This window comes from Anoplophora glabripennis, unplaced genomic scaffold (genome assembly GCF_000390285.2).
Source record: "Anoplophora glabripennis isolate ALB-LARVAE unplaced genomic scaffold, Agla_2.0 scaffold498, whole genome shotgun sequence".
Taxonomy (NCBI): domain Eukaryota; kingdom Metazoa; phylum Arthropoda; class Insecta; order Coleoptera; family Cerambycidae; genus Anoplophora; species Anoplophora glabripennis.
In genome coordinates, this window is record NW_019416801.1 from 348122 (window position 1) to 360856 (window position 12735).

The 12735-nt window shown below is 33.1% G+C and overlaps 1 protein-coding gene across 1 annotated transcript in view; it reads right to left on the minus strand.

Annotated features, from left to right (window-relative positions):
* Positions 1–2512: 2512 nt before the first annotated feature.
* The window catches only part of LOC108908688 (pickpocket protein 28-like), a 14096-nt gene continuing 3873 nt past the window's right edge, over positions 2513–12735 (minus strand). The window contains exons 5-9 of the mRNA XM_018712802.1: positions 6380–6581; positions 6062–6332; positions 3119–3178; positions 2845–3031; positions 2513–2783 (exon numbers count right to left, since the gene is read on the minus strand). Coding sequence (XP_018568318.1) covers positions 2513–2783; positions 2845–3031; positions 3119–3178; positions 6062–6332; positions 6380–6581 — 991 coding nt within the window. The remainder of the gene's footprint in view (positions 2784–2844; positions 3032–3118; positions 3179–6061; positions 6333–6379; positions 6582–12735) is intronic.

Here is a 12735-nt window from a genome sequence, read left to right on the forward strand (position 1 = left end):
AATTATGTAAGTGTCGCACAAATCACAAATAAATAATTGCTAAAGGACTAACTACTACAGAACTTTAGGTTTAGGGTAATTGTAAAAATAACATAAGCAGGCTTTATTGTTTTACCAATTATAATCGGCGGTGTCAGTGCGTGGTTCATTTTTCATCTTCAATCATTTCCAATGGCTCCTAAATTTTTAAATTGAAACTTCATAAATTCAAACTCTGGCCATATAAAAAAATGTTGATGCAATTTGAGATGCAGGGATTTTAAATGATGCTGATTAATCTTATGTAGTCAGATTTTTTTTGAAAAAAATCTCTAAACTGCTTTTCAGAAAAATTGATTTGGAATTAAACTTAAAGAATTTAGAGACGTGAATTATACTGTATTACATTTTAACTAATGAACTCTGTAAATTACAGCCCTGTCCAGCACTGTAGTTCAATGCTGGACAATATCTTATAAATAGTTTCATCACTGAGTCGTCTCACAGAGGCATACTGATGATGACTAGTAAGATCGAAACTGGTTTATGTCTGGTGAATTTTCTGACGAGTAACCATAGCTGTTTATTAGATATGGTGGGTGTAATTCTATGCTGGAGCTGTAGTCGACAGGGTTGATATTTCCCATAATATCGTCAGTTAAAAACTCCATTTTGCCTAGTGCATACTAGTCATACTTTCATAGTATCTACAAATTAGTACGTCGCTCTGGGTCACTAGGTACAAAGCAATGATTTGTGCTAGTAGGCACTGGTAGCAGCAAGAATTAAGATATTATCACTCTACGCTCTTCTGTCCGAGCAAAACAAACAACATGACAAAAACTTAAATTGTAATATTTGTATGTTGAAATTTCCGATATAACATGAAAAGAAAAGCTGCTGTTGATAGCAAAGAAGCTTAATTGTTCCTAAAGATGTCTTAGCTAAAAGAAGTAAAAGAAAAGAAGCTACTATTCCCCTCTTCCGATACTTATGGACAATCTGTATTGTGGTATGAAATTTGGTGAAAACGCTGTATCAAATAATGTATTTTTTAATATGATGAAGTATTTTGCTTAATTGGACAATTAAAAATATGATTTTATTTCATTGTCATAAAAAGATCAACAATCTGTAAGAAAACTGGTCGATGAGTTTCTAAGAACAAAGCGTTATTGTATCTGCATAGAATATAAATATCTCAAATGAGGTACACTATACCTATTTTTGAATAATTTAAGGTGGGCCTTGAACTTCTTTGATATTTTTTTAACCGGGCCTAGAACTACACAATACACATCATTATTACCTAATAAAATGCATATTGTGCATAAAATGTTCTTTATTTTACAATACATTAACTATACTAGTGATACTGTTTTACAGTACATTTTTAAAAATATCCTGAAATGTGCCATTTCAATCCTTCTAAGTAAATACAAAAAATTGTTGACAATTTCGGCACAGAATTCTTATTACGAAAAATAAATTACATTTAAGTGACAATATCTCTTATTAAAAGTGTACTTTCTTAAATAAGTTCATAATGTATTACTAAAGCTAAATATTTCGAAATTTGAGCTTCTGGGTTTCATCTCTGCTTGGCCTTAAACTAAGAAGTTGAAAAAATTAGTCCAATTAATTAATGCACAGGGTGTATTTTACGATGAATTTTCAAAAATTTTTTTAAAAATATCAAGAATATTTACTTAAGAAAGTTATTGAGAACTAAAAGTTATTACAGATTGTGAATTTTGAATTTGATCGGCCAACTTTGTTTTTTTTTTCGTTACTTTCAACAAGACGGACCCAACGCATTCAACGCGAATCATTCGAGAATGGCTAGGGGGTCAGTTTCCTGAGCGGTGGATTGGTCGAAATGGCTGAATTCCTTGGCTTCCTAGAAGTAATGGACTTTTATTTATGGGGTTATCTCAAGCAGAAAGTTTATGGGCTCCCGTTGAATAACGCTTTATTTGAATCCAAAACGCCTACACAGAATTTACCAAGCGCACTGAGTGATGTGTCACTGGCAGCATATTTGAATAACCATTATATTATTTGTTTATTTATGTTCATTATACTGGTTATGTTTTTTTCTCTAATAAATAATTAGGAATTTGTACTTTGTGGTTGTGAAAAATAAAAAAAAAACAAAGTTGGCCGATCAAATTGAAAATTGACAATCTGTCATAACTTTTACTTCTTTCTTAAATAAATATTTCTGATATTTTTAAAAACAGAGGTACTTTACTCTTGACAATTTTTGATCATCGTAAAAACACCCTGTACATTAATTAATTGGACGAATTTTTTCAACTTCCTAGGTTAAAGCCAAGCAAAGATGCCCAGAAGCTCAAATTTCAACTCGAAACATTTTTGTCATTTACACCACACATGCACTCAATCCCTGGACACACTGTATATTGTATATAAAATGTATGTTACTATTTAAAACAATCATTTTAGATTATATATTGTATATATTTATGGAGTATAATATGAGTGAAACCTAAAAACAATATTCATTGGTTTATTCATGAACATAAGCATCGTTGTTAAGTAATTTTGGAGATCCTGACCAGTAGTGTCTGCCATACATCTTCACATTGCACATCAACCTTGACGAAAGAAAATGGACTATTTCCACGATAGACAAGAAGGAAAATCCAGTGAACAGTCCAAGAATACCCCCACAGTTGGCAAAAAAATTCGTCTGGCTGAATAGTTCGTATAGTTTGTTCCTTTCCGAATTTATGAATTGCTGCCGTTTGAAGAACAGGTTCAATCTAGTGAAGTGCATTCTGAAATATAAAAGAAACATCGAAAGTAACTTATCAGATAATTCCGGTGATATCAACTTACCCTGGGAATTCGCTTTCATTATGTCGGGTTGCTTCAAATGTTTTCTTCCAGTTGTATTCAGCTTGGGTAGACTCAGCGTTGTACGTTAAGGAAGTACAGGCTGGTAGACAGTCACAATCAGCATCATCACTAATATCGAACGTAGAACTTGATAGCCCAGATTCCACTTCTTTCTCTAATAGCTTTGCTAAAGAAGAGATAATTGGTAATATAAATTAGAAGATGTACATTTCTTTATCTTTTACTGTGTATCAAGATATACTGTAACACTTACTTTGTGCATCGAACATACATTTGATGCTACCAGAACCGCAAATTGGCGTTGACTCCTCATCTAGAACGATAGAACAATAAATATACAGGGTGTTTTTGAATGAAGTAGCATAAATGATACCAGTGAATCTACATTTCAAAAGAACACGATCTGCAAAAAATCGCCTTAGTAAAATGTTCACCCCCTGAAGAGATATGGGCCATCAAAGTTTCCAAAAAAATTATGAAAATTGGCTGTAATTTGAAAACCGAACGAGGCAGATGCGAGTTTTCAACTATTTTTCGAAAATTTTAACCCCTCGAAAGGGGTTGAAGTAACCACCCCTCAAGCCATTTTTTCCCATAACTTTTATATTTCGTAAAAACTCGATATCCAAAAATACGCATTAGATAAACTGGTTCTTTTAGAAACTTTTACCTTTCTAGCAATTTTCCTTTAAAACTTTTCGTTTATTAATAAAAAAATAAAATGTATTACCATTCACCTCACACCGTATATGATTGCAATCAATCAAAGAAAAACTAAGTGTGCTGCTGTCATGCCAGTTGTCACAATTAACTCTTCTGTAAGTTGTCACTGTTTTCAGCTAAATACTTTCTGGGTGTAAATTAACAAGAATTATGTCAAATTTTACTAATGATGAATATTTATTTATGCTACTCCATTCAAAAACACCCTGTATAAAAAACAAAACAGCATTAATCAGAGTATTCTAAATAATGCAATAGCTGTAGAATTCTTTTTGACATTGATAAAACTTGCGTGAAAAGCAGAACATGTGACAATTTGTGTATTTATAAATACTACAAAAGAAGTACAGGGTATCCCAAACTCGACGCCCCAATGATATTACAGGGTAACGAAAAATGTTACTGAAAATTTGAAGTATGAAGTTCAAGCGGCACGGATTGAAGTGCATTTTGCATCAAAAATTAAAGTTTTACATATTTCGAAAATTGTGTTGATGACGTCATGAAATATTTCCTCCAGGAACGTACCTGTATTTTTCCATATTTAAAAGGAACATATTTTTCCGATAAACTTTTATTTAAAAAAATTTTCTCTATCTATTTTCATTAAAAAGTTATGATCAGAAGTAAAAATAATAATTACAAACGATTTAGTATAATAATAATTATTTTAGAATTTACTTCTTCGTTATTGCCGTTGAAAGCTTTCATACAAGGCTTGCTATGACACTGTTAATGATGCAAGTTGCCAGAAGTCCTTGAAACAGTATTATCAAATACATATGTACATACTACACATGTCTTTAATTAATCACAAAGGAAACAAAAACAATAAAAGTGGAACAAAAAAACAAGAAGTATTTTACATATATAACCAAAATTATTATAACATATTTTTTATGTGTCCACCCCCTGTAGCTAAACATAAATCTAACCGACGCTTAACTTCTTTTATAATTGCGTTCCTCAGCATATTAGGAGTAAGCTCTTCACAGGCATTTCGAATTTTTTCTTTTACATGTTCTATATTACGTGACACACTTTTGTAGACTATTCTTAAGGAAGCTCCATAAAAAAATGTCTAAAGGAGTTATGTCGCGAAATTCTCCGGGTCATTTTATGGATCCATTTATTCTAATCCATTGTTCCCCGAAAACAGTATTTAAATAATCCTTCACAATAAACGCTTTTTGGAGTAGGGCTCCATCGTGCTGGAACCATAAACTCCTTCGCAACTGCAAAGGGATGTTTTCGAGAAATACTGGGGGTATTCTGTACTATTCAACCCATCTTCATAAAAGTATGGTCCTATCAGATGCCATCCAATTGCACCACACCACACCAAAATGTACTTGTTTTGTATAGGATGAACAAATTGTGGATTCTCAATGGACCAATAATGTTAATTTTTTTTATTTGGTAAACCATTACTTACAAAACGGCTATTATTCGTCCAAAGGATCTGAGGAAATATTCGTCGATCAGAAATTTCAGCAGCTACCGTGATTTGTGCAAGGAAACTCAATCTTCTTTCTAGATGAATTTCAGGTAAATATTCCAAGTTAAGTATTTTAAAATCGTGGTAATCATTAGCCTTTAATATTCGATGAATCGAAGATATTTTCAACTTTAACTCGTGACTAGCTTGTCTTATTGAGTTTCGCGGGTGGTTCTCAAAATATTGTACCACTTGTTTAGTAGTATAGTCATCTTGAACCCTTTTTCTTATTGATTTTCCCTTTCGAATCGAAAATGAATTTTCATTTTGTCGTAGGTTTCTTTCTAGCCTGACAAACATTTTGTGGCTAGGGACTTGACATCCAGGAAATCTTTCCCTATACAACTGAACAGGTCTTCTAGAATTTTTCTGGGATTCTCCATAAATTAATAACATTTCAAATTTTTCTGAGTGTGATAGCATTGTTACAAATAATCGAAAAAACACTGAAAACGACTGACTACCCTGTTTGTAAACAATTGGAAGCGCTAAGCAATACTCGTTTGACACTTTGATGACATTATAATAATGCAACTCGATCAATTGTTTTCCAGGGAATGTCCGATCAAGTTATGACTTATGTAACTTTGACATTCTAATTATTGTTTTTACTTCTGATCATAATTTAATGAAAATATATAGGGAAAAATTTTTTAAACAAAAGTTTATCGGAAAAATATGTTCTTTTTAAATATGGGAAAATACAGGTATATTCCTGGAAAAAAATATTTCACGACGTCATCAATACAATTTACGGAAATATCCAAAACTTTAATTAATGGTGCAAAATGCCCTTCCATGCCGTTTGAACTCCGTACTTTAAATTTTCAGTAACATTTTTTTGTTATCCTGTAATATCATTGGGGCGTCGAGTTTAAGCCACACTGTACATAAAAATATTGGAAATAGATTAGCGCCTCATTCACACTGAACCGTAATCGTTGGAAACATTTTATTGTCCACAGCTGTACTTACGAGGCATGTGGTAGGCTACACATTTGCACATCTTCAGAGTGAAATTTGTCAAACATTCGACTTGACAGTTTTGTTGTGTGTAAATCTGGAAGAAAGACAAGTATCTTTCGTTAGGAAAGAAGCATTGTCTTCTATGAGGATTGTAGTCCTTTAGTCCTCCTGACGTAGTCATCATATCCGGTTTTATAGAAACCACCATCTCCTGATTCAGCGGAGCCCTTAAGTACTGCCTGCTGACTCTTGGGACCTCTGCAGGTTGATGTAAGAAAACCTATAAACCCACAATAGAAAATGATCATGAAAAACGATTTCAGTAACCTTGAATCCTTGAACTGTCCCTCTACAGAGGTAGTCCAAGTCTGGACCATAAGCTTTTAGTTCTAGAAATAGACCAGCTGAGGAGCCCGCAGACATGGCCCTTCTGGGGAAGGTGTCCTTCTTTGCGTCCCTCTTGTAGCCCTCTTGCAACGTCCAGTCTTCAGTGTCTTTCCCGTGGTGCATATATTTACGGTCTAAGTAGCTACAAGTAAGATATTTGATTCTAGTACTGATATTTTAAGTTTTAATTCTAGAAATATTTAATAAGGCCGAATTTAATGTATTAGCTGTTTAGTAATATTATACAGTGCTTTCGAGAAGTAACGAATAAATTCATTATTTTTTAAATTGAGAAGTTTTCGAAAAAATCCCCTGGCACGTCGATTTTGTTTTAAAAAAAAGGAACTTTTTGACATACGACCCATATTTGTGACGTCATCGTTGTTCGAGATATGACGTCATCGACAATTTTTTTAAATATCTACCCCCAATTTTGACCATGCCATTTGAAAGAGCGTGTCATTCTACATATACATCATGAAAAATTATGGTGATACATAACAAAAATTTCAAGAAAATAATGTTTGAAGATTCTAAATATTGTAAAATACTGAAAATGATAATGATTATGTAAAAATCGACTAAATTAAATGTTCAAACTGTGGACCGTTGGCTGCCTGACAGTAGCCAAGACGATTAATAAATTCTTTTTGGACATTATCAATAACTTCAGGAGGTATACGATGTATCTCGTGACGAATTCTTGCTTTTAAATCTTCTAAATTAACCAGTCTAGTAACGTATACTTTGCTTTTTAAGTATCCCCACAAGAAATAATCTAGGGGTGTCAAATCAGGCGATCTGGCTGGCCACTCAATCGGCCTCCTTCTCCCTATCCAACGATTCGGGAACAGCTCATCTAAATAAGCACGGACAGGTGTTGCATAATGGGGAGGTGCACCATCTTGTTGAAAGAAAATGTCATTTCTTGGAAGATCATGTCCCTCTATATCTGGATATAAAGTTATTAGTTCAGGAATGAGGTCGTCTTGAAGAAAATCCAAATATCTTGCACCAGTTAGGTGATAATGTCCAAAAAGAATTTATTAATCGTCTTGGCTACTGTCAGGCAGTCAACGGTGCACAATTTGAACATTTAATTTAGTCGATTTTTACATAATCATTATCATTTTCAGTATTGTGAAAATTAAATTTTAAAATCTTCAAACATTATTTTCTTGAAATTTTTGTTATGTAACACCATAATTTTTCATGATGTGTATGTAGAATGACACGCTCTTTCGAATGGCATGGTCAAAATTGGGGGTTGCTATTTAAAAAAATTGTCGATGACGTCATATCTCGAACAACGATGACGTCATAAATATGGGTCGTATATCAAAAAGTGCCTTTTTTAACAACAAAATCGACGTGCCAGGGGATTTTTTCGAAAACTTCTCAATTTAAAAAATAATGAATTTATTCGTTACTTTTCGAAAGCACTGTATTAATTATATGGAGAAAATACTACAAATTCTGCAAATTATGTATGTAGAAACAATGTTTCAGTTATTTATTCCACATTAGGTATAAATTGTTTTATTTTTTTTATTTATTTATTTTTATTTTTATACACCACCCAACAGAAAATTCCATTTACACGATGGATAAAAACAGAAAAATACAATACATGTAATAACTAAATAACAGAATATAAAAAAAGAAGAAAAACGATAAATATGTATACAAATATACTTAACCTAAATCACCATGAATATAATGCATGTTCACTCAATGATTATTATTTGTTGATACGTTTGCAAATTTACACATTTCGTATATAGGAGAGTATTTGAGAATATTCGTACGAGGAGTTAATAAATAAGAACACTGCTCATGTCTGGATGTTGCACGAGGAACATGAAAATATAAATAACTAATCAAATCACAGCTGTCTATAACACCCTGACATAGCTTATGAAGAAAAGAAAATGAGAATTTATCTCTTCGAGCCTTCAATGATGTTAGAGAAAATCTTTTAAGGAGATCATCATGAGGAAAACCAACACACGGATAAACATTATCCAATTTAAATGCCAACAATTTTAAGAATTTGCGTTGTACAATAATCTTAATATGTACATTGTAATGGGGATTCCAGATAAGGCATGCATACTCCAATTTGGATCGAACAAACGCAATATACAACAATTTTACACTGTTTTCATTCACACGAATTCACGAATTTTTCATTATAAATTCCAGCATTTTATATGCATTAGCCAGTACGGACTGTATATGATCGGTAAACGTTAGATTGGAATCGACCGTTACACCCAAGTCTCGAGATGTTGTTTCCCTGTTTAAAATTTGCTCATTTATATTATAATTATATAATGTTTTCGTGGTTTTGTGTACATTTTTTTTTCTGTACATTCAAGTTTAAATTGTTATTAGTGTACCACTCATATATTTTCGATAAAGACTGTAATTTTGGGCAATCTTCAGTATACGCAATACTAGAAAAAATCTTCAAGTCATCCGCATACATCAGACAGGGGACATCCAAGTCATCCATAATGTCATTGACAAAAATATCACAGACAAAATAGCTATCGCCACAGACCGCTACTCGAATAGGCCAGCAGTTTTAAATTTCCGAATTGCCGGTAGAGTACACCACCAGCAGAATTTGAGGAAGAATCAAATGCAGCGGCCCGCATACATACGCGTATCCTAGCAACATATAAACAAGACTTTGGTAATGTTGCCAGGCGTACTTACAATCCGTAAGTACGCTTTTTTTATCAATATCTGTTTTTTGCGTAATTGTATTTACTTAAATGTATGATGTAGGTATTGATAAAAATGTTTTTAAAGAATCAACGAATATCTATGTAGTTTCATATGATATTCTGCAGCGGTGTTACAATTAAGTTACATATTTATAATAATTTCGTTAATTAGCTACCTATTATTTCCATTTTTTGGTATTGAAATACTGCAGAAAATATATTTCCAAATAAACAAAATTCGTAATGATATTTTAAACAGATTGTAATATAATTTTTTTAATATTTCATGATGACGATAAATTTATTTAATATACAAGGTGAGTTATTAGTACGTCAGGGAATGTAGATACAGGTATTTTGACATCCACTTATAGGTTTAATAATTAAAGATAGAAAGAAACTTTAAATACAAATATACGACTTTTCCTTTATTTCTTTTGACATCAAAATTTGCTTGCATAAAATATATATGTTTAAAATAAAAAAATCATTAAAAAAGTTAAAATTCATCCTTATGAAAATAACAAACAACGATTTTTATAACTAACCTTTACAACAACATAAGGAAAATACCTAAAAAAAAATAACATTAAAATACCTACAATTTTTACAAATCAACATGCAAGTAATTGATATGGTACAGTTGAAAATATGTTTTAATTTACTATTAATTGCTTCAAAAACAAATTCAAAATTATCAAACATTTCGTCCTGTATTCTTCTTTCAATACTTGTAAATTTTCAGGTCTTTAATAATATATTTTGTTGAAGTGTCCCCACAAAAATATGTCTAAAGGACTGAGATCGAGGCTGTTTTCTGGCCACCTAAGGTTTCTAATAATATTTTTTAGTGTTCGTTGACGGGATTCTTCCTCCAAAATAAATTTACCAATATTCCCGAAGAACTTTTGCACATTATTGTTATTTGAATAATACAGTTAATTATGTTTTATTTTTCGTCATCAGAATAACCCATTGAATTACGGGTTATTCTAATAATGATAAATCTCATGTATTTTTAAAAGAAAAATCTCCGCACCTCCCCGGGACCTCAACGCAGAAGGGACATACACACCCTTCTGCGTTGAATGCAAGAGGTCCGAAGTCCGTATGTGGAAAATACATTTTGGAAACAAGAGGTGTGTGACATGATATAGTAAAAAGGCCGTATAACTCGAAAATGGTGCGTTAAACAGAAAAAAATAATTGAAAAAATCTCCCCACACCCTTGGTTCTGTATGTCAGTTCTGCGTTGAATGCAAAAGGTCCGAAGCCCTTATGTCGAAAATAAACTTTGGAAACAAGAGGTGTGTGACGTCATAGAGTAAAAATCCCGTATAACTCGGAAACGGTGCGTTGAATCCAAAAAATAATTTAAAAAATCTCCTCACACCCTTGGTCTGATTGTTTTTTTCTGCGTTGAATGGAAAAGATCCGAAGTCCGTATGTGGAAAATAAATTTCGGAAAGAAGACGTGTGTGAGGTGATACAGTAAAAATGGTTTTATAATTCGGAAAAATAATTAAAATAATCTCCCCACTCCTCTGGTTCTGATTGTCCGTTCTGCGTTGAATGGAAAAGGTCTGAAGTCAGTATGTCGAAAAACAAAAAAGTTAGTCAAAAATTGCAACAGCAGAAGCGAACGCATTATCTTATCTCTGTATTGATTGATGATTTATTGTTTTTTTTAAATAAATTTCGTATTCAACTACTTGAGGTTCCAACAATTTTACATTGTCTTAATTTTTTTGAACACCGTGTGTCACAAATATGAGCACTACCAATGGTATCCATGATATGCAACACTTGTGTCAATAATTATTTTACCTATCTAAAGAAATAACGATAAGAGAGCGCAGTACCTACCCATCTAAGGATAATGCAATTTTTTTAAATATAGGTGTTAATATCGTACCATATTGGAAGTCGACGCACAAATCTAAAAACATTAATTTCAAGTTTTTGAATTCTCCCATTCCAAGGTGATATAAAATAAATAATTAATTAGGTAAATTCATAGTTTTAATTCTAACTTGATTTATTTTATTTAGCATTTAAGGTAAACGTGATTTCCAAACAGAAGATAAGTTCCTATCTCTTTAATTACATAACTGAAAGCATTAAATTTATTTAGCAGTTATTATTTGGCAACAAAGCCACCGCTGGAACTGCCGCCTATTACCAAGTAGAAGAGTTACTACGCTAAATTTTATAGCTGGAAGCCGGCTAAGGAGACCCTGCATCCATTTTAGGCTGCCAATTTCCAGCATTTAAGTAGCAGTCTGTGGCGATAAGCTATATTGTCTGTGAAAATATTAAAGAAGAGAGGACCCAATATGAACCCCTAAGGGACACCAGATGGACTAATGTATTCGACAGACTTGTGACCACGATGAGAAACATATTGACACCTACCAGAAAGGTAGGATTTAAAAAAATCAATGAAGGTGTTGGAGATACCGTAGTGGTTCAATTTGAACAGTAGCTTTTTATGATCAAGTCTGTCGAATGCCCTGGAGAAGTTAGTATATATGTCGTCTGTTTGAAGGTGTAAATCAATGGTTGTGGCAATATACTGAGTTATACACATTAGATTTGTTACAGATGAGCGACCTTTCATTAACCCATGTTGTTGAGGAGATAAGGCACCTTTTACATGGTTATATAATAGTTTATAAAAAATAATCTCAAAGCACTTTGAAAAGTTGCATATAATCGTAATGGGCCGAAAATTAATGATTTCATTTTTTTTGCCATTTTTAAAAACAGGACATACTTTGACTCTTTCCCAACAGGATGGGTAAGTATTAGATTTAATTGCAAGATTGAACACAACATAGAGAGGATTAGCAAGGACATAGGCACAATAAAGAAGGCTGGAATGCCATCCGGTCCTGTGGTAAATTTAGTTTTCAGTGTTTAATATGTGTAAATAATTGTAAATGGTATATTGTGCGAAATTAATTAATATTCCGAGCAAAATAGTATATTATGATGTATGATGGAGAATAAGTGATACTTTATGTGCTAAACGTGGAAAGTTGGTCTGAAGAACGTAGTGAGTCAGACAATCCATGCGAAGCACATAAAGTATCACTTATTCTGCGAACATCATACACTATTTTTTCTTCAGACTTCATAGCGCAACGCTTGAGTAAATAACATCACGCCGTTGCACATAACCCCCTACGCTATAGGTCCCACAGCGAGCGCGCGTGATACAATAGTACATTATGTAACGAGTGGGGAAAAGTTGCACATACTATTTTCTATCACAAGTGCGAGTCGTTATGGGACCTATAGCATAGCAACGCTCCAGCGTTGCGCTATGAAAATAACATCACGCTGTTGTACTATCTAGCACTTTCCGTGCACCTAACCCCCTACACTATAGGTCCCATAACGACTCGCACTTGTGATAGAAAATAGTATGTGCAACTCGTTCGGAAAAGTTGCCATAGCGCCACTTGGGCGCTTTCCGCACTCGCTTCGCTCGTGCGTCAACTGCGTCCGCGTGGCGCTATTGGCAACTTTTCCCCACTCGTTACACAATGTACTATA